This window comes from Pteropus medius, unplaced genomic scaffold (assembly GCF_902729225.1).
Source record: "Pteropus medius unplaced genomic scaffold, Ma_sr-lr_union100, whole genome shotgun sequence".
Lineage (NCBI taxonomy): Eukaryota > Metazoa > Chordata > Mammalia > Chiroptera > Pteropodidae > Pteropus > Pteropus medius.
Genome location: NW_024347791.1, coordinates 9776183 through 9799058, shown reverse-complemented (window position 1 = coordinate 9799058; position 22876 = coordinate 9776183). Strand labels below are relative to the sequence as shown.

General features: G+C 37.3%; 2 protein-coding genes across 5 annotated transcripts in view; one reads left to right on the top strand and one right to left on the bottom strand.

The window, feature by feature from the left end:
* Positions 1 to 3657: 3657 nt before the first annotated feature.
* Positions 3658 to 17775, bottom strand: DEPDC4 (DEP domain containing 4). The gene is given in 9 exon segments (XM_039878301.1): positions 3658 to 3833; positions 6180 to 6258; positions 9021 to 9289; positions 9746 to 9972; positions 11932 to 11999; positions 12264 to 12364; positions 14228 to 14346; positions 14948 to 15359; positions 17521 to 17775. Coding segments are annotated over 9 exon segments (1686 nt in total). The 5' UTR covers positions 17756 to 17775.
* Positions 17776 to 17804: 29 nt separating this feature from the next.
* Positions 17805 to 22876, top strand: part of SCYL2 (SCY1 like pseudokinase 2) — a 57314-nt gene continuing 52242 nt past the window's right edge. Inside the window, exons 1-2 of one of the 4 annotated variants that reach the window (XM_039878002.1) lie at positions 17860 to 17999; positions 18562 to 18642. The gene's annotated coding sequence lies outside the window, so the exon portion shown is untranslated. Of the gene's footprint in view, positions 18000 to 18197; positions 18368 to 18561; positions 18643 to 22876 lie in introns of those variants that run through there. The other 3 variants (XM_039878001.1, XM_039878004.1, XM_039878003.1) reach the window with 3 other exon arrangements.

Below are 22876 nucleotides of genomic sequence, written 5' to 3'. Positions count from 1 at the left end.
TAATCTATAAGAGACTGATGAGGTAACTGCATCTATTACAAGAACAGGTTGTTATAACAAAGATAGATCTTAGAAATTAAAAATAGGATTATGTATGCTTAATTGATGGGTTGAATAGCAGAACAGATACTACTAAAGACTGAAAAACAAAAAAGCTGAGGGAATTTTCCCAGAATGTAAGTTGAGAAGCACTGGGATGGCTGGAGAAAGTGGCTGATATATACTGAATAGGCTATGTTGTCCATCTAGAGTCTTCCCTACAGTAGAGGCCTTTAATGAGCTTTTACACTGGACACAAATATCCTCACACTTGGGGCCTATTCTGAGATGACCATTCATGTACTTTCCTAAAGCTTCTAGTCCCCGGGTTTCTTGTCTTTAGTTTTCAAGTCTCTGATCTTCCAGTCCAGCGATCTCCAACCTTTTTGTCACCGGGGACCGGTGCTCCTGAGAATCTAATGCCTGATGATCTGAGGTGGAGCTGAGGCAGTGAGGCTAGCGCTGGGGAGCGGCTGCAAATACAGATGAAGCTTCCTTTGCTCGCCCACTGCTCAATTCCTGCTGTGCGGCCTGGTTCCTAACAGGCCATGGACCAGTATTGGTCAATGGCCCGGGGGGTTGGGAACCCCTACTCTAGTCAGACCACTAGCCCTTATCTTTAGCCATATCATCATGTAAAATGTACAACCAGAAATGCTGCTCTCAGTTCTGCTCCCTGGAATCAAAAACATCTGCCAGTTAAAGCATGCACACAGTAGCTACCATCATCAAGTGGAAGTAGAATATATAAGATTGGACTCAGATTGGACAAGTTTATTGCATGAGTTTGCACACACAGCATTTGCTCTTAGTGCAGTGTTAACCTTTCCCTCAACTCACATATGTGACCTCATGGAGGTTCCTTAATACCAAAGAGAAAAAATTTAGACCTAATTTACAGGTGGTTCTGCATAACATGGCTGGCACTAGCCAGAATTGGAGTGCTGGCCATACATCAAATATTGAATTATACACAATGAGTGAATCAATTAAAGGACAAAGTTGCCTAATAGTGTCACTGATCACATAGTTAAGTGACAGAGCTGGAGCTGGAACACCAACTTTTTGGCTTTTATGTTCAAAATTTTTCTAGCACATGGCGATCGCATAGTAAAAGCACTCCCAAATCCACCTGTAGAGCGTACAGGGAGGAAAGATTTCCAGAAAAAAGATGTCAGGAATGGCTTTCAATCTTGAATATTATGTCAATTATGAGAGAAAGGTTTTGTCTCAACATTTATTTGCTTGAGTTAGAAAATCTCACTTACCTTGGATAGTACTTAGGAATGTGTGTAATGTAAGTTTAAGCAGAGACTTAAGTACTATGAATCAGGCTGTGGATTCTCATAGAAATTTACCGGATATTCCTACAAGAGGTAAGCTTTACAGTGATCGGAGCTGGATTTTATTTATACAGGGAAAAAAATACTTTGCATGTAAGTCCCTCAAAAAGGTTTAGGCTAAAATTGAATGACAAGACCCTTGGGAATTCTTTTTAAGCCTAATAACTGTAATTTATGGAGCTGTCACTAGGTGGAGGGGCACTGCTGGGTTAGGAATTTTTCTTTAGGAATTAATGCTTCAGAACCTTCAAAAACATTCATTAGAAATCATTGATAGTAATATGTTGCTCAAAATGAACCCCATTAGGGAATAAAAGAGTTACAGGAGATTCATTCAATTTAAATAATAAAACATTTAAACATTCATGAATGACTAACTTCTAGAAATTCTATTTCTAAATAGGATTTTATCTTAATCTATCTAGAGCACTCACTTGCTAACATTTTCCCTTCTGAACCCAAGTCTGTCAAGTAGTAAATCCAGGTATCTGACTCCAGAGCCCATACTCTTGTTTCTTACCATATCATACTCTCATGCATATCTTTGATATTTCTGGTCTAATCTTTAAATACAAATCCATGCGTGTATGTTTTTATTCTAGAGATTAAAAACAAAACTGAGGCTCAGAAGAAAGATATTTACTGAAGGTTATATATGATCTGAGCAGCAGATCCAAGGATATGATAAGATCGTTAATATATTTCTCAAAGTGCCAGCTATTCATGGTGATGGTGAGCAGTTCCCCACCTGACTCACACAACATTGAAATGGAAATGTTCCTGTCTTCCTAATAAGGAGACTCTCTCCTGTACCCCCTCCAATTAAGAGGGTTTGGCTGCATGTTTCCAGTATTTTCCCGGTCTCTCTAGAATCACCCTCTCAAGTCTTCTATAGAAGGTATATCGATTTCCTCCCCAACTGGAAATAACCATATACAGATTAGGACAGTTACACCTTCTAGTATCATAGAATTTTTTACTGTGTTTTTGTTTTGTTTAAATGGGCCAGAACTTAGAATTCATCTAGCTAGTTCCCTTATTTTAACATAACATCTGAACATTTAGACTAATAGTTTATCCACAAAGTAAAAGCAATTTTGGAAAAAAATATATATATATACATCAGCAAAGGCCTTCGGTATGTCTCTCTGAAGCCAAATCAATGGTGTTGATTCTCTAACCCAGTGGTTCTTAATGAGCTTGGGTCACAATGCCCTTTGAAAATCTGGTAAAAGCTATGAATCCTCTCCCCAGAAAAATGCCGTAAATACATATACACAAAAAATTGCATACAATTTCAGAAAGTACATTGTATTTTCGCCTCTGAAACCTTTTCATAGATCTTAATCGAGAACTTTGACTCTAAGCATTCAAATTCAAGAAAAATGATTTTTATACAAAAAGATAAACTCGATGACAGTTCAATACATATTTTATGATATATGTTTCTCTCTCACTGTGATCAAGGCATAAAGTAAGACCACAAAGGAATGTATTTCTATGTAACTTTCAATAGAGATTGAATCTTCAACCTATGTCACATTGAGAAAATAATGCATCAAATGAAATAACTAATTTGAAGGAAGGAAGAGAGGGAGGCGAGGAAGAAGAAAACCAGCAGAAGAAAACCATAAAATATGGACTAAATAACAATTAGAGGGAGAAGACAATATCATAGTTTTAGATACTCATGAATTTTAAATTTGTAGCTTTTAAAATCTACTTTATAAGTCTTACCCTATTTAGATGGTTCACAGTGTTTAAGTTATAGTGGCCTAAGGGAGATAGCTTAAAAATAATACATACTAAGGAAAATGCATGTGTTCTTCAGAGAGCTCATGAGATGTTCCTTTTCTGTGGAAAAAAAGGAATTCTAAAGATACTAAATGTACCAGATCCCTAACAATAGCAGCACATTTAATATATGATTTTAGCAGTGTAATTAAGTAAATCAGCATACATGAACTTAACTTGTATTCCCTTCTAAAGTTAAAAACTTAAATTTTTTTTAAAGATCTCTCTTAGCAGCTTACAAATATACAATATAGTATTATGATTAACTATAGTTGCCATGCTATACATTACCTCCCCAGGACTATTTATTTTATAATTGGAAGTTTATACCTTTTGACCACCTTCCTTAACATATTTTAAGCATGATTCCAGTTATAATGTTTTCAGGCTAGCCTGTTCCTAACGTGTAAGTATGGTAGTTTGAGAAAATCACCAGAGAGTTCTTCATATTTACAAATGGTAGGTTTTTACCCCAGAAATGTTAACGCGAAGCTTCTGGATAGTGTTTTTTAAATTCCTTAATTAATCTCTTTTTTTGTTTGAAAGAAATGCCGGGGTTACCATTAATCTCAAGAGCCAACTGATGAAGATATTGAATTGTCCTTTCCTTTTGTTTTTCAAATTCTTTGTATGTCAAGCATTGGCAAAATGTGAAGCCTTAAAAAAAATGTACAATTGGAAAAGCAAGTTAAAAAAAATAACAAAATAAAAATGTACTTATCCAAACTGTCCTTATGCTAGACTTATTTTTTCCCAAAGTATGGTAGGTGATAATACTTATACTCATATTTTCTTTGCTTCAGAGTAACAATACTTTTTCTTTCCAAGCACTGTGTACTTTAGCAAAACACTATATTATTTTACATACGTTGTTTTTTTTTCTTAATCTCCAAAATAACTCTGTGAACTAGAAGTGAGAAACCACTATCCCAGTTTCAAGAGAAATACAGAAGGAATTTAAGAGACATAGCTAATAAATTGGAGGTGTAGGAGAGGAAAAGTTTTCCTTCACCCTCTTTGGGTCCCTGGCTGGGTCTGAAAGATAAAATGAAAAAGCAAGATTAACAGGAGAAAAACATACAGATTTATTTAAAAATATAAATTTTATGTGACCTAGGAGCCTTCATAAGGAAAGAAATACCCAAAGAAACTGTATTTTTATGCTGGGTTTGATGAGTGCACAGTCGTGGAGGAATATGATAGGTTATGGAGTCTGAGGTAATAAACTGGAGGAAACAGCAAGGCCTGTTTGTTTGGATTCTTCTCAGAGTCCTTTTGTCTTTGGAGATAAGGATGCTCCTCTGGGTACAGGGAGAGGACCTCTCACATGTGGGTTTTATCGCCTGTTTCAGGCAAGAAGGGCAATGGGGGAAGGTCAGAGTGATCTGCCTGCTTCTGCCATTTTCTCACTCCTTCCGCTTAAAATATTCAATATGCCAAGTACCATATTTGGGGGTAGTGTGCTCTGTACCCCATTAGAGGCATGTTCAAAACATAAACACAATTTCATGAACATGAGCAATACTCTGTGAGCTATCTTAGCGTGTAGAGTCAACCAAGCCTCTCTCCATGCTTATCTATAGATGAAGACATCTTAGCCTCCATACACACCAAAGCAATTCAATCAGAGTAACCTTTGAAATCCTAAAGCTCATTAATAATTGGGGTTTTGCCTATTTTCACTATAATGGCCTTCACTTAAACACATCTATGTAATACCCTGGAATTATACTGCTTCTGAAAACTTAAAACTCCTGCACCCAATGACCTATTCAGAATCTACTATCCTTCAAATAATAATAGCTTATAATCAGTACTTAATATCTGCCAAACTTCTTGTACTTTTTGTCATGAAATCTTCAGTATCCTAAGGTGTAGGTATTATTATTATCAGGCCAGTCTTACTGATAAAGAAATGAAAGCTTGGGCCACATGGCTAGCAATTGACTGAGCTAGGATCTGGATCTAGGATTGTCCACTACCAGGGTTTGGAGTCTTAACCACTATGTCGAACTGCCTTTAGCTATGGCACAACTCTAGTCAATCTCAGAACATCAAACCCTGATGTGCCACTTTTCTTTGTTCATCATCTCTTCTTTCCCATCCAGACACATATCTGAACATCTGAACCATTTTCTCACTAACATGTGTCCTCAATTCTTTTGCACTCCAATCTTTTTGCAACACCTGACAAAGCAAAATCTCAGCTCTCTTAATCAATGCTTGAATCTATCTTTTCCACTCCGACATTCAAGTAAATAAGTGCTGCTGAGAAAAAGAAAAATAATGTCCAAATTGGCACCACTACAATTTATAATTCACTTCATCCGGGTGCTCAGAAATTACTCATCAATCCATTTACTTGTCTTTTTTCAACTGCTTTTCCCATTCCCCTAACCACCTATTTCAAACTATTCCCTCCTTCTCATTCATGTCATCCATTTAAGGGTCCCCTTACCACTCCTCAGAAAATATGGTCTCCTACTTTGTCAAGGGAAATGGATCACAGTTTAAAGAAATTCTAAGTTCAGGAATCAGATCAATCACCACAAGACACTGAGTAAAAAGAACCATGGAGTCTATTCAACTGCAGGTAGGGGAGATCAGGCTCTTCCTCTATAAAACTTGGTCATTTCCTAAAAAAGAGGAGGGAAGGGAAGAAAGAATGACAAGAGAAAGAATCTGAGAGAGTCACAAAAAAAAGACAACAGTGAGTACGGGAGCAATGAGGCAGGCGTTGGGTAAAAAGCAGAAAGGGAGGTGAGACTTGGGAGCAGCAATGATAGATGGTTTTCATCTTTTTATAAGAAAAGGAAGCAAACAAAGGACTTCCAAAAAAAAAAATCTAGAAAAAAAACTTGCTCTGGCAATGTTAAAAAAATAACCTTAATGTAACTATCTTTTATAACATTATATATTTATTACATACTTACCCTTGGCTCCTTTCCAACTTACTTGGCTAGAATAGTCACTTAGAAAGATGGAACAAGTCTGAATCAATACCTGCTATGGCATCTAGATCTTCTCCATGATGAAGTTTCTTAAGTTTCTTACTAACTAGATCCAATAAAGTAACTGGTATCTATAAAAAACACACACACACACACCAAAAAAAAAAAACCCAGGTATTTAAAAATACTTAATATAAATTTTTTTATAGCCAGAATCCAACATAGAAAAAAAACCTCGATATTTTTGATCAATGAGCAGAGGAAGAGGACTGCAGATGGGAGAAGCAGCAAATAGCAGAAGACCTCTGACTTATAAAAGGTGTGATGAAAATTTTTTTAGAATTCTTAAAATTCTATTTTCTACTTCCAAGTATGTACCATATCTAAAACTATGTTAAGCAGTCATTAGTGTAATGTTCTCCTATAATAATAAAAATTATTTGTAGATCCAAATAGCACTGATCTAAATAATTTTACATTGTAATTTCATGGCCAGTATGCAAATAGTAGCTATAAAATACAGTAAAACATTATTATCTTAAAATAGATACTCTTTTCCAGTTTTGGTTACACAAAGATAGTTCCAGATTACAACATGTGTCTTGGGGAAATAATCCCTCCATTAACATTGTTACAGACATACCAATGCTGAACCTCATGCCAACATAGTTCCTTCATCCTGGACCCCAGGCTACCTTTCCTTTAGTTCTGTTGTCCTGCCAATTTCCAGCTATGAAGCTGTCCCCATTAATTCATTCTATCATTCAACAAAAATTCAGAGTGATTGCTATGTTCCAGGCACTGTTCTAGGTGATAAGCAAATCAAGTTTCTGAACTCTTGGAACTTACATCCTCATAGGAGAGAAAGACAATTTTAAAAAATCAGTAAATATAATTTCAAGTAGTGATAAGTACCATGAAGAAGGCATAAAGCAGAGTAATAGGCTAGAGTAAAGAAGATGGGTAGCCATCTTAGTTGGGAAGTGCTTCTGTCTGAGAGAGTAACATTTTGAGCCGAGGCCTGAATAGATGTGGAGTGAGCCATGAGAAGATTTGGGAGAAAAATGTTCCAGACAGACAATAGACAGCATAGGTAAAGCCTTGTTACAGGAAAAAAAACGTGGCATGTTTGCGAGCCCCTATCATAAATGCCCCCCTCTCTGAAATACCTCATCCCCTAATCTCCAGAAACCAGTCATCAGAGCTGCTTCTCCCTGCTTCCTGAATCCCACATGCCCACTTCCTTCAACTCATGTCAAGTTCTTTTCTCTCTCAAGTGGCCTGCCACAAAATTTGCAGTGGTATGTTTTTTTTATGACCCTGCTGGTTCTGACACGACGGTGAAGTAAAAGAAATGAAAAAATCCTTCCTAATTTCTTGGTCATAGGTGAGAGAGAAGAAAGTAGAGAGGCTAAGTGAGGAAAGAAGAGAACTCATTTACCCAGAAGAGGAGGCGGGGTGAGAGAAGAGGAAATGTTCTTTCGGAATTCCTAGTTGAAATCTGGGACCCATTTTACAAGTAAAACTACATACGTGGATTTTGGTTTAGTGACTGTAGAATTAAACATTCGTATAACACGGGTGCCCCCACCTTCATCTACTATATTTTCTGATGAAAAATTAGGTACATAATACCTAACAGTTGACTTAAAATGAGCTTTTAGAATATGAATTTCATTCAAAATTTATAAATGGGGGACTGCCTCTATTGTATATACTTAGTAGCACATTTTTCTCTGAAATACTGGAAAAGAAACTTCAGTTAAGGTTGATCAGAACTGTTACAGAACTTGAACCAACGTTTCTTATGACATGAGACATTTTTTAAGCCAAAAAAAAAAAAAACCACCAAAAAACAAAAAACTGAAGGGAACAATTTTTTTGTAGAGCTTTGGAGAAATATCACTATTGGAACTAAAATATAGTAGTGAGGCTAAAAAACAATCTTTTTCTTGATACATTTTCTAAATATATCAAGAATCTGACCACATTTTACTAACTTTATTGCTACCTCTCTATTTCAACTCACTATATCCCTTATTCAGATTATTACAATAGCCTCCTAAAAGGTGTTCATTTCTACTTCTACCCTTGTCTCTCTACAATCTATTCTCAACACAAATGCCAGAATTGTCTTTATAAATGTCAGTTAGATCAGGCCACTGTTCTGATCAAACCCTTCAGTGATTCCCCATTTTATCCCTAGGAGAAACAAGGTCTCTCCAATGGCCTACAAGGGCCTCCACCTCCTGAACCTCATCTCATATCACCTCCCCTCTGCTTACCACTTCCTTGCTGTCCCTCAGCACGGAGGCATGCATCACCCCCAGGGCCTCTGCTCTAGGAACATTCTCTCTGCCCACTACTGCCAGTCTCACAGCCATTAGCTTGACTCCCCTCTTTCTAGTCTTTGCTCAGATTTCACTTTCTCATTGAACCCAATCTCGGCCACCCTGTTTAATACCATAAGGTCCCAATCATCCCCACCCTAGCGCCCATAAATCCTCTTAACTTGCACTTTTTCTATTTTCTATTGAGTTTATTGCCTTCTATCCAACTAGATGACTTAACTTGATTGCATTTTTTTTATTGTCTGTCAGGCTCACTTGAATATAAACTCATCAAGAGCTCGCATCTTTGTGTTTTGTTTGCTGGTATATTCTAAGCACCCAGAACAGTGCCTGGCACATAGTAATGCACCAGAAATGAGTTGAAGAAATTAATCAATAAATTTGCAAATATCAATATCCTCTTCCTTCTCTTTAGTGGGTAGGGGGAGACAGCATTCCTTCAAACTTTGCATACTATAGGTACTCAATAAATTATTAAATGAATGATTTACCTTTTTGCTTGACACAAATAGCTTAGTAATAAATGTTCCTAGACAAAATGCCAGAGATAGCTTGAAGAGTTCAGAGTAATATTCCAGTAGAAACCAGACAAGTTGTTCTGCCTGTACTTTTAATAATGATTTCGTTTGCAAAACTGCTTTGGCAAGAGCTTTCGGGACGACAGTTTTGTTATCATACTGCAATTTTTCCTACCTGTTTTTGTAGTCAACTGAGATGTTCGGATGCTATATTTGGTTTACAGATTCTTTTTCATACTTCAAAATTTTCATTATGAAATATTTCAAACACACAGGAAGTTATCTATATAATTCTATGTAATATGCCAAACACCTACAAAATTATACCCAGCATTAACAAACAGTATTTTGTTTTTAACTAGAAATTATATGGTCACTTACATAGCTAAAAAGGTGACATGGTGTTATGTCACTCAATTTTTATTTTGCTAAATGGCCAGCAAGTTAATACATCTAAAATATTTCTAGATACCTCAGTTCTCGAATCCTGTACTATATCAAAATATGTTTCTTAGAATGCCTCTGTGATAGAATGACCTTAGAACTAATGTCCTATAATACATTAGTTTACATTTGATAGCGCGACTTACATGGCAGGTGATACTAATGAAGTGAAAAGACTCCATGGAGTATTTTGACACCACGGAAGAAAATATTAAAATGAAATACTCATATATAACATTTTATTCAACTTGTATTTTAAAAAATATTTTGTTATGCAAAAACAAAGTTTAAACATCTTCTCTTACCTAAAAGTTCAATAATTCCTGAATGAATATCAAAATACTTGTCAGTTAACATGCTCTCTCTCTTTTGATTATAATATTTTTCTATGACATCAAAAAGTATCTTCTTCTTTATATTCCATCTTGTCTCTTCATTTCTGTTTTGCACTAACTGCTGACTAACCAAAACTATTAACTGGTCAGGGAAATATTCCAAGCACTCAATTGCTGCATTAAGCCAGTTACCAATCCTGGAGGAAAAAGACAAAATAAAATATATCAATGTTTGACATTTCCATTTAACTACTTAAAGCTGTTTTGATAAACTACTGTTTGATAAAACATAACCAAATCTAAGGAAGAAACTATTTTTCAGAATTCATTTCAATAAATTTTGCTGAATGAATGGAGTCAGCAAGAGAGAATAGCTTTTTTCCTCACCAAATATCACCATTCCTTTCTATACCTTTAATTTCAAGGAGTTTTTTGGCCACCTTTTCATTATTTCTAATCTTGTTATAGTTTGTTCAGAGGAGTTATCTGTACTGTTCCATTCCATTAGTGATTCTCCTCCCTTTTCCCACTCGAATAATTAAGTGCATATAGTTCTATTATTATTTAAAAATAAGACAAATATTTCCCCAAACAAGATTCACCATTTACCCCACCACACACCGTCTTCCCCTTCTTTTCTCTCCACTCCAATAAGATAAGAAATTTAGGATCCTTTCACTCCTCCCTTCCTTCAGTGATGCCTTTGAAAGGACTTTAATTCCCCCTTCTCCTCATCTACCACCTTCCCAACCCTCGGGTTTTGCTGAGATAGGTTAGGTTTACTATAATTTCCCTTAATGGTATGTTCCTTCTGTTTTGACTTCATATTTAGCATTTATATTTTATACATTCCCACATAGCCTTACTATATCGACTTGCATTAATGTTGCATTAATGTGCACGTGTGTGTCTGAGAGAGAGACATGCACGCATGAGAAAATAGTAAGAGAGCATAGATCAAAGATCGTTGCCTACCAAAGTTTCCTCTCTTCTTCATTTTCTCTATCTTGGGGTTCTAGTTATTTCTTTGTAGTCTGACTACCAGCTTTCCTCAAATGTTTTCTTTGGATTGGGTTCCTGACTGATAGACTCTATGAATTCTTGATAATCCTCAAATACTTTTCCTTCTTCCCTCTCTTCCTTTTTCCTTTCCATCTTTTCTTCCTTCTCTTTCCCCACAACTGACAGGTGAATGGTTTATCTTGCCTAGCATATGTGACTCATTATCTTCTAGATCCTAGTGTTGTAGATGAAAAGATTAATGACAGTTGGATTGCTTTTCTCTTGCAGATAACATATCCTTTCTGCTGGGAGCTTATAAAGGCAGACTGGCTGCTGTCTGTTTCCTGCAGAGGCATCCAAAAAAATCCTGTTTCTTTGCTGGTAGCCCTATACTCTACCTGACTGAGGGCAAGGGAGGACTCAGCTCTTTTGGCCTTTTTTGGCCTATGTGAAACCAGCCATGTGCAAACAGGTCCGCAGGTCTCCTACCACCAAGCTCATCTCACAGTCTGAAGCGCTCTGGTCCTCAGCCTTGGAGTCTGATGTTCTTTTCTTGTTTGGCTCACATGGGAGAAAGCATCAAATTAGTGTTCTCTCTATTGGAATTTCAAAAGTAATCAAGGTCTTATACCTGTAGTTCCCAACAGTATGAGTGACAAATATCTTGGATTTCAGAATGAAAGATAATTGAGCCTCATTCAGGTTACAGTGTTCCCTGGACCTCTTCCCACAAATGAGTCTGATTTCATCGGAGTGTAATGTTGTGTTTCATGAATATCTCCCCTATTAGACTGTGGATTCTTTTAGGGCAGGGATAAATAAACTGTTAGAAGCTGATAATGTTATTTTAGAGTCATAAAATAAAAATGATAGAACTCTGGAAAACGCTCAGGTCTGGTGCAGGGAGAGGATAATTGACAAATCATGACGGAATTCCCATGAATGAAACCACTTGATTTTCAATGGGCTTGCAGGATATAACCAGTGACTTTCTTTGTTAGATCAAATGAGAATTTACAGTGATTAATTTATAAAACAGAGATGGTGTTAGCTTATACATATGGATATGTTCTCATATCTTAAAGTACCAAGGGTGAAATACGTGAAAGATCTTTTCAGTTATAAATTATTTGACAATAAAAACGGTCACTTACTCAGGTAGACATAAACTTGGAATAACTTCTCTGTCCGGCCAAGTATTTGAGATTCTCTCTCTCTGTCTCTGTCTCTGTCTCTCTTTTTCTTTCTCTCACACACACAAACATGCTCTCTCTCTTTTTTAAAACAAAACTTAGTAGTTTATTGTTTTGTGATTTAATGTTTAAAATCTCTCACTAAATGAAATAGTCTTAAATCTACATATGTTTCTCCTATTTTCTTTTTTTCTCCCCTCTTTAATTCCACTCCCCCACTTCCACCCCTGCCCTATGATGTTGCCATTTCCCCTTAAGAACTGGATCTCTGAAGGCGGGGCGTCTCCTCCTACATGCTCACGGCATGCACCCGGGGGCCTGGCGACCCTGAGCACTGCGGGGGCAGCGCACTGGTGGGAGCCTGGTGTACCCGGGGTATGGTCTGTGACTCTACCTAGGGCGTGAAACCAGGACCTTCTGCATGAAAAGCAGACGTGCTAACCACTGCACTATGGAGCCACCCCCTATTTCTCCTATTTTCACTTGACATTTTTGTTAAATATGTTACACATAAAAGAGTATAAAAGCATGTGTATTATTTAAAGTGTTTGGGAGACAGAAGCACGGAAGGGAAGAGGCCTAAACCTCATTGCTTTTGTAGAAAATTAATAGATGTGTCTAAAACTGAAAAATCACGAAGTAGCAACATAAGCTATAGCTATGAGTTGTAAATGGTTGTCCCTGGGGAGGGGAAATGGATACAGGGAGAAGGGTGGGGAACTGCTATTTTTTGGTAACAAAATGCTTTGAATGTTTTACATTATGTGCATGTATAACAAAGATAAAAATAAAAACACTTTTTAAAAAAAGTACAACTTTCCTTCCTTACTGTCTTATTTATTTATTTGTTTAACCTTCTGAGCCTCAGTTTCCCCATCTATAAAGTTGTAGTAAGCCTGTTATAATTTAATGGGCTCACTGTTAGATTATAGACAAAAACAATGAATGTAAAATGTATAACAAATTGCTTAGCCCAGAGAAAGGGCCAACAAGTGGAAATTATTTTTATTAGCATCTTTACTGATAAAGTACATTCACCTTTAGTTAGAAATTTCTAGATGTACCTTATATCCTCAAGGGAAAATGACAGGACAAGTTATTTTTTCATTCGTAATAGATAAAAACTGTACTTCCGTTGGCTCCTCTTCTCCTGCCTGTCCTCTAAATATTAGTCTTCTTCCAAGTTCTCTTCTAGTCCCTCCTCTCTTCTAACTGTGCCCCTTTCTTTGGGCACCCTCTCTTTCCCTTACCACACCTATCCTAACTATTGTCAATAACCGTTGCTCCTCCAGTGTGCATATCACACTTGTCTTGCTTCTATCATGGTTTGACCAAATGCAGTAAAGGATGTAACCATTAATGAATCGTGTATGCATCCGTCTTGACTGTCCTGAGTATGAGGCTATTCTTTCCACCATTAGTGGCATAATATGGAGAAAACCACAAGTAGATGAAGTAAATAGTAAAGAGAAATAGAGCGACAGGTAGTCTAGCTAGTTTGTTCTGAAAGGCAAAGGGGAGGGAGAGAACTGGGAGGGGCTTATTCAAAGGACAAAGGAGACACTCCTTTGAGGATGGTCTTGGAATATAAATAATAAAGACTGGTAATGAGTCTTTTTTTTTTTCTGGTAGTATGGACTGTATAGCACCTCCAGTTAATCTGATTATGGTCATTGTAAAAAATAAACTAAATATTAATGGATCTATGTTGCCTCACCTGTCTTGTCTGACATAATTGCTATGTAGAAGGAAACTCTTACAGGGAAGGGGAGTAGTGAGTTGATACACTAAACACAAACTTTTATTATAACTGAAAAGTCAGTAAGAAGATCAGTGGTCGCGAGGGGTTAGAGGAAGGGAGGAATGAATAAGTGAAGCACACATAATTTTTAGGGCAGTAAAACTGTTCTGTATGATACTATCTATAAATGGTAGATATATGTCATTATATATTTGTCAAAACCCACAGAATACACACAAAGAGTGAGCACTAATGTCAACACTGGGTTTTGGGTGGTAATGATGTATCACTGTAGGTTCATGGATTGTAACAAATACACCACCCTGGTGCAGGATGACGATAGTGAGTAAGGGAGGCTGTGTGTGTGTGTGGGGGAGGGCAGGCGTGTTTGGGGATCTCTTTGTACTTTCTGCTCAGTTTTCCTGTAGACCTAAAACTGTTCTAAAAAATAAAGTCTATTTTTTTAAAAAAGCTAGTTCTTCCTTAGAAAGTTCTAGAAACAAAAATTAAAATTACCTTCTTTTGAAAGCAAGAGAACAGATTTGTCAACTGTGATACTTAAAGGGAAAGCCAGATTCTCATTCACTGTATGAATAAGTTCACCAGTCTCTTGTGAAATCATTCTGTCATCTGGTCTGTTAGGAAATAATATGTGAATTTTTCCATTATATACAGGACCACATTTTCAAATATATATTTTAATTTATTAAACTCACATATATTCTCTATTTCCAAAAAAAAAAGATTTCAAGCAGCTTACAATAAAAGACATAAGTAATAAACATATTAGACAATAAAATATCACTAGAAGAGGCCAAATTAGGACTATATATAAAGAGAAAGAATATATGCTAATTATAAGGTTAACATGGTTGTTCTGATGGAATAGAAAATTCTTGCTGAGTTTTAAGAATACCTTGCCATTTTGTGTGTGTGTGTGTGTGTGTGTGTGTGTGTGTGTGTCTGTGTGTATGTGTGTGTGTGTGATTTTTCAAAATTAGGAAGTATAGAAGTCATCAGAGGAGATAAAGTTTTTCCTGGTATAAATTCTGAAAAATTTATGTGATAATGTACTCCACAAAACTTTTAGAGCAAACGCAGAAATGAATTGATTTTTACATGACTATTTCTTGTATTGAATTCTGAAAAAACGGAAAGTTTAACATTCAAGTTTGGCTCAATGAAGACTGTTCTGCCAGAATCTAAACTCAATACAGTATCTCTGTTAATACTAACCTTAAAGATTCCTTTGCTTTTATTTTATCAGTTAACCAGTTCTCAGCATCTTTTTTTCTTTTGCACAAAACATAAGATGATTTACTGCCTAGAAACCTGTAGACACTATTGTTTGAATCTTCAAATTCCAATTCCTTTTCATTTTTGAATAGCTTCATTCTCACTGGTTCAAATACTTTATGGTTCATTAGAACTTGGCAAAGACGAACTCCTTTTGATTGAGAGATATCATTACCACTTAGGCACATATTTCGCATAAGATGACTTAATACTACATCGACAGCATCAGAACCAGTAAAACAGTCCTCATATGTTTGTAAATGATGCTTCCTTCCTTTTATTTCCACTTGAGTCTGAAGGGAATGAATAATACCATCCCATAGCTGAGTAGCCTGAAAAGGACCAGAACATCCTGGGGAAAAAAAATAGTTTTTAACCAACACATATTTAGATTAGACAAAAATATTTCAGTTTTTCAGTTTAGATAACCTTATGCTTTTTTTACGGCATATCTGCTGCCTGCTGCCATTGTACTGCTGAAATTTCTACTCCCTGCATCTTATGTAAACCATAATACATTTACTAAGATTGCACCATGTATGTCTGCTAACATAAACATAACAAACCTAGGACTTACTTTTCTGATATTAAACATATTATTACGTGAATTTATATACCTATAACATTACATGATTAACTACTAGCTATACTTAATCTTGAAGAATATTTTTCAGGCCACATTTAAAAAAGAATGCACACAGAACAGTGGAGTCTTGCTTATTAGAGCTGTGGCTTCACCAGGCCTGCCTGCCTGCCTGCCTTCCTTCCTTCCTTCCTTCCTTCCTTCCTTCCTTCCTTCCTTCTTCCTTCCTTCCTTCTCTTTCTCTTTCTTTTTCTCCTTCCCTTCTTTCTTCTTCTCTTTTTTTCTCCCTTCCTTCTTTTTTTTTCCTTCCTCCTCCCTTCTTTCCTTCCTTCCTTTCTTCCTTTTCCTTCCTTTCTTCTTCCTTTCTTTCTTTCCTCCCACCTTCCTTCCTTCCTTTCTTCTTGTCCTTTTGACCCTTAGCAAGCTCTTCATGAAAGAGATCAAGGGCAAGGAGCTCAATAAACTAATCAATTTATCTGCTAGCTAGTCTTGTTGAAAAAAAAGTTTGTGAGCAATAATGAAAACCTGAAAACAATAAAAATGTCCATCACCTGAGGAATCATTAAATAAATTATGGCATAGCATTATTATGGAATATTAAGCAGCCATTAGAAAAAATAAGGTTGGAAGGATATCATTAAGAAAAACAAAACAAAATTAAAAAAACAGCAAGTCGAACAGAACAATCTGTATGCTATCATCCTAGTTATGTAAAAATGATTTCCCAACCTACACTTGAATATATGTAAATAAATAGAAAGGTATAGAAGGATGAAATTCAATCTATTAATCTTTGAGAAGTAGGATTGTAATGAAAGAGGATGTTCGGTTTTTATTCTATATATTTCCAAATTTTTATAATGTACATATGTAAATTTTTCAATTAATTGGAGACAATAAAATTTATGTTGACATTATAATTGACATACCACAAAATTCACCCTTTTAAAGTGTACCATTCAATGGTTTTTCAGAACAGTCACAAAGTTGTGCAACAATCACTACTATCTACTTGAAGACCATTTCATCATTGTAAAGAGAAACTCATACAGTTAGTAGTCACTCCTCATTCCCCTCTGTCCCAGTAAATTTTTAAATAAAAAATTTTATAATGATAAGGGAATAAGTTGAAATATCTAGAATATTGTTTCTATATTTTTTAATTGGTTAGAATCCAAGAATTTAAGCTCTATTCTCCTTTGTGAATAACTGGAAACAGGATGCTTAATTTTACATAATAGTCTGATGTTTAAGACAAAATGACAAATAAAAATCCATCATCTTCAAATGCCTTTAATAATAGAAGCTGTTTGTCTGTCCTTTAAATATTAGCCTGAGACACTGAGGACAGCGTGGAGACAGGTGTGGGGTGTGGAAGGTAAGGAGTGGAAAGGGGTAAGTTTTAGAGGAGGGAGAGAGTGATTATAGGGTAGGAACGGGTAGGGTGGGTGGAGAAGGCTAGGAGTCGATGAGCGGAGACGAGGGTATTTTCCACGGACCATCTGCCTCTAACCTTTATTAAATAAGAACGCTGGTTTAAAGAAATAGTCCTTGTTGACAAGGAACTTGCCAGCTAGTACTTTAACCTCTTGTTCTAAGCGTAGTCTGTCGACCAACAGTATTGACGTTACATGGTAACTTATTAGAAAAGCAGAGTATCAGGTTCTACTGTTGAATCCAAACTGCATTTTAACAAAGTCCCTAATGATTTGTGTGCGTATTAAAGTTTGAGAAGCACTGCTTCACTAGACTTCCCAAGCACAGCAGTTCTGAAAAAGCCAAGTCGCAGTTCTTAGTCCGGGACCAGAGAGGGCAGGTGCTGTAAGAAAGGGGCGGGCTCCAGAATCCCGAGGAGCATAAAGTCCAAACCACCTGCTTCCCTCAGCGGCTCTCCCCTTAAGTACACATTTGTTTAGGATCTATTGGCTACCTCTCCTCCTTTTCCTGCAGATGCCACCTCTAGGGCTCACGAAACTTGGCCCGCTCCGTCCTGGGCCCGGAAGATCACTCTGGCTGCCAAGGCTATGGAACCGCGGAGTCAAAAGAACCGCCGTGAACTTGAGCCGGCTCCGCCCCTGGCTCGTAACCCCGCCCTCACTGGCTCTCGGGGGCGGGCCAAGGAAGCCCGGCCCCGCCCCTTCCGAATCAGCAGGAAGTGACGTCATGCCTTGGCCGGCCGGTCTTTCTGCCTTCTTCCCCCTCCTGTACTCTTCCTCCCCAGTCCCTCCCCTCCCCACCCCCTTCCCTCCTCCGGCTCCTGCCTCTGAGGCCGCACGGGTGCAGGAGGCTATGGAGTAAGCCCGCGGTATCCTCCAGGCGCCGAAGCTGAGCAGGAGCAGCCAGGACGCTTTTGGCGAGGCGGGGAAAACCAGTCCCAGCACCGCCCCTCCCGGGAGGAGAGGGGAAGAGGTAAGTGACCGCCCATGGGCACCGAGTGACCTCCCTCACCCGCCGCGCTCCCGCCTGGGCTTCCGAGGCCGGCGAGGAGGGAGTGGGGACGGACCCGCGGCGGGACTAGGCCTCCCCAGGCCCCCGGGGCTGGCGGCTGAGGGCCGGGCTGGCGGGGCGGTGGGCGGCCGCGCGAAGCCGAGCTAGGGGAGCGGCGAGCTCCGGAGAGCGGATCCGAGAGGCCCGAATCCTCGGAAGAGGCCTTTAAGTGACGGGAGACCCGGGACCAGAGCCTTCTGTCGCAGAGAGAGCCCCGGCTCTGGACCTCCAGTTTCCGTGGTGGAGCTCTTGGTTCCCTTTTAGGAAACTGGACACTACTCCGGGACTGGGTGAGACAGCACCCCTCAGTTCTGAAGTCCTCCTCTGATAACCTGGGTTACCTACCAAGGCCCTACCGCCCGGCGTCCTTTTCTGACAGCTATAGTTCTGGAACGGAAGGTTATTGTGTTTGAGGTGGGTGGGGCAGGTGTTTTGTTAAGACTAAAAACTCCTTAGGTACCTCCTGCACTCTTGTTTTTCTAAGCCGGAGAGAAAGGATGGAGGAAGGTGTACACCGATAAAGCTTGCAAAAACTTCTTGGGATCGGACTGAATGCATGTCTATGGTTGGTAATTAAAGAGACTAATATTGTCAAGTCAGCTCCTGTAACAGTCTTCCTGAGACTCCAGACTCAAGCGACTTAAACGCGCTATGTCAGTAGTTACGGTTGAAAATCACAAGCTGTTTTTCTGCAGAGCAAATTCAAGAGTTACCTGTATGATGGCTTGATTTACAAATTGAATTTTATGAGTAAGACGTTTTCTAAGATGCATTCTCATGCCTCTCCACTTTGGAGAATTAACGTAGCTTTACAGTCTCACTGTAAAACCCAATTATGCTCCGGTAATAGTTTGAAAGTCAGGTGCTTGAAACTACATTTTGGACTCTGCAGGCCTTTTTGTTTGTTCGTTTGGCTTCCTGTCTTATTCTTTAGCATAAAGTTTTTTAAAAGTTTAAAAATGATTTATCAGCTGAGTATAGGTAGAATTCTTGACAATTTTAAATTGTGCTCAGGTGCTTTTGCGGGATTGCGTAAAGGAAAGGAAACTGATAGAAAGTTAAGATTTTCATTTTACGCAGATCCACTTTCCACACATGCAGAAATCTATTCTTTTGTCTCTTAAGATCCACGAACAACCAATAAAATAAGTACAGGAACATTGTACTTTCACACAATGGAATTTTTCCGTACAAGCCAACCCTATAATTGGGAATAACTACTCATGCTCACATGTTTGAAATTCATGATTTCCCCCCACCCCCCAAGAAAAGTAGGTCCTCTTATTGTGTTTAACTCAAGTGACTGGCTGCATCATTCATCCTTTTCCATAGGAGTAGAAGTTTGACAGCTTCCTCTCTCTTGCCTCATATCTCTCATGAAGTCCTGTTGATTTTGCCTCTTGAATATCTCTGAAGTCTTCATCTTCAAGACTAGAACTCTAGTTCCAGCTACCATGGTCTGTCATCTTAAGTATCACTAGCCTCCTAATTATGGTCTGTCTACCTACAATTATTTTTTCACACCAGACAGAGTGACTTTTTAAAAATGCAGATCTAATCAGTTGTCTCCATGTTTAAAACCTTTCAGTGGCTTTCATTGTTTTTAAGAGAAACTAAAATCCTTAACAGCTGTTTGGGTCCCCTGATCGCCTTTCCAACATCATCTCCACAGTGCTTTCTGACATTTCTTTCTCCTCTAGTCACTCTGTTCTGCTTCAGGTACATGGCTTTTGTTTAGAAGCTTCCTCTTTCTGGAAATGCACTTCCCTTCCTTTTCATCCATTTGATGCCTACTCATCATTCAGCTCACTTCAGGAAGATTTTCCCAATTAGGATAGATTCCCCTAATTATATGCTCTGATAACACCATTGCAGAGTTGCCATATTCATTAATACTTAAATTAATGAGATGTTCATCATCTTCTACTGTGTAAGTGCTTAATAAATGTTTGTTGGATGATTGAATTCATTGAATACTTACTAAATATGCCAGGAATTGTACTATTTTATGTGCATAATTGTCTTTAATCCTCAGAATAATCACTTGAGGTATGGGAGTGGCATTTCCCCGTTTTTAAAAGTTAGAAATAGTGTTAGGGAGTCTAGTTGGTGGTCACAGTGCTAGTAAATATTAGGACTAATATTTGAATCTAGGTTTCCTTGCCACCGAAGATTGCATTTTGAATCATATAACACTTGATTATCACACTGTGCATCAGAATTACCTGGGGGAGCTGCTTAAAATACAAATGCCCTAACTGCACATTTGTGGATTCTGATTCCAAAGGTTTGAGGTAGTACATAGTCATCTATGTGGTTTCACAGGTTATTCGGTCATTAGATGTTATTAGATGTATTTAAATGTTCACCAGAGTTCGAAAACCAGTGTCTTGGAGTTTGAAAACCATTGTCTTAGACAATAATTCCTTCTCCAGCTGAAGGAACTGAATAGTGAGATGCAGCCACTGTAGTGCTGTTGCTACTTTTTTTTAAAATTGCAATATTAAGAATGACTTCCTAGTAAAAATTATACCACATACATGGGCTGGAAGTGCCTTCAAAGAGTTGGATATAATCTCTCTTCAGATCTTACTTGTTCAAATTACTGATTTGGTATTTAAGCACATGCTGCTTTATAATCTCTCATGTTGCTTTTTAAATCTTATTGTACAGCGGTCTACAGTTTGAGAACAGTGATGGAAACTAAATATTTTACTTCTTATTTCTTCTACTGTACCTAGCACAGTGCTTTCAACCTAGTAGGTACCAATAATTTGTTGAATTGGTTGTGTGCTTCACTGTACATTGCTAAGTCTCTTTAGTTTTTTATGTTTGTTTCTTAAATCAGGTTCGTCTCCTGTAAGTAATCTGTTGTAACTCAATGATATAATTAGACGCTTTCTCTGGTTGTAAAGAGAATGATTATAAACTCAGTTTGTATAATCTTGTTTTTCTGAATAATATTAAACATGACTTCTATATAGAGCAAAGGATAGTATTAACCATTTTTTTAAAATTATGTATTTTTAAAATTTCTACTAATCTCTCAGTGCTCTTACTAGGAAAAACAAAACAAAACATATGTTTCAAGAATATATCTCAGGATCATCTTACTTTAGCCATAAAAAGACAAGCACTGCACATAGGAGTATAAATATAAAGATTTTCCCCAAATTTTATGAAGCATTTTCCCAAAGGCGTTTATGTCCTGTTAATGTAATTCTTATTTCAGATTACAAAATTTTATGAATACTTAACTATTTAAATGACTCTGTAAGTGGTGTTCTTTTACTTTTAGGCAAAATCTCAGACCCTTGTGCCTCTTTAAGGAATAAAGCTGTGTTGAGTTTATTTGTATTAGTGTTCTTTGTAGTCAATGTTTATTATTTTGTGCTTTTCGAAAGTCTGGTCTCGCTAGTTGCCATGAAACTAACAGTTATTAAACATAATTTCATTATCAGATATAATACAGTAACCTTTTTATCTGCATTACAGTATTTCCAATAAAAATGCAAGCTAATTCTGTTCTTAAATATTTTATTCTTGGTGAATTAAGAATTCTTTTTGCATTTATGTTACTTGAAAATTCAGGAAATTTTTTTTTTTTTTTTTTTAGCATACATATCGTTTTATCTACTATATTCTTGCTGTGTCTGAGTATGAGTAGGAAGAACTGAAAGAATTGCCAATTACTTTTAGCTCCCTGCCATCAGGCACTGTAAGACTTAATCCACCTTCTGTCAGGTACATATAAAATCTAGTATTACAGCAGATTTACTTACTGTTTCTTCTAAATGCCAAGTGATGGCTGAGCCAAATAGTAGAAAGTTATAATCTTGGAAGCATACTGAAGCTCTCCCAAATCTTATTTTGGCTGAGATTTAGGAGAGGAAGATGATTGAATTTCAAGTGAATACTAAATGATATACAAGGGGAAAATGTCTTATGCGAATAAATGTTTCTGTCATTTATAACTTTGTCTTTTGACAAATAAAGAAATAAAGGCTTATTTCTTCATTAATCAAGTGAAAATTTGAAAAGCTATGATTTTAAGAAAAAATATTTGGACTCTAGATTTCTTACATGTCAAAGGCTGTTGCTATTAATTCAAAATCTCATTTGAGTTCAGGTCTTATTTTATAAGCTCATTTAGTTCATTCTGTCCTTAGACTTCTGTTGCTCGTGATATTCTTGAGTCTCCTTGGGTGACTGTTTCAAGCTCACAGTCTTAACTACTGTACTGCTTTTAAGCTTATGGTGCCTAAATTTTGATCTTCAATCGAGACTTTTTAAAAAAGTTTTTGGCTAGCATATTTGTTATTAAGGCAACTCGAATTCAACATGTCCAATATTGATGTCTTTCTCCTACAAAACAAATAATTGTCTCCTATAAGTTCTGCCTTGGTGAATGGTTTCCCCTCCACCTAGACTATGAAATTGGAGACTTCATTGGGATTAGTAGTTTTGTCCCTTTCCATTATCTAATTAGTCACTAAGTTCTGTTAGTTGTACCTCGTACTTGTTTCTTAACTTTTCCTTTCTTCTCCTTCTTTACTGCTATTTCCTTAATTCAGCAACCTCTGGCTCTTTTAAAATTTGTTTAAATTTTGATATATAATACATAAAAGTGCAAAAGGACATTTAATATGTAATGGTAAGATAAATATCCGTGTAACTAGCACCTCCAAAACACTCTTAGCACCCCAAAACACTCTTAGCACCCACCATTGTCCTCTCTATCTTCTCTGTCCCTATTTCCAAGTATCCTTTTCATTGCTTTCTTGTAGACACTAATATAT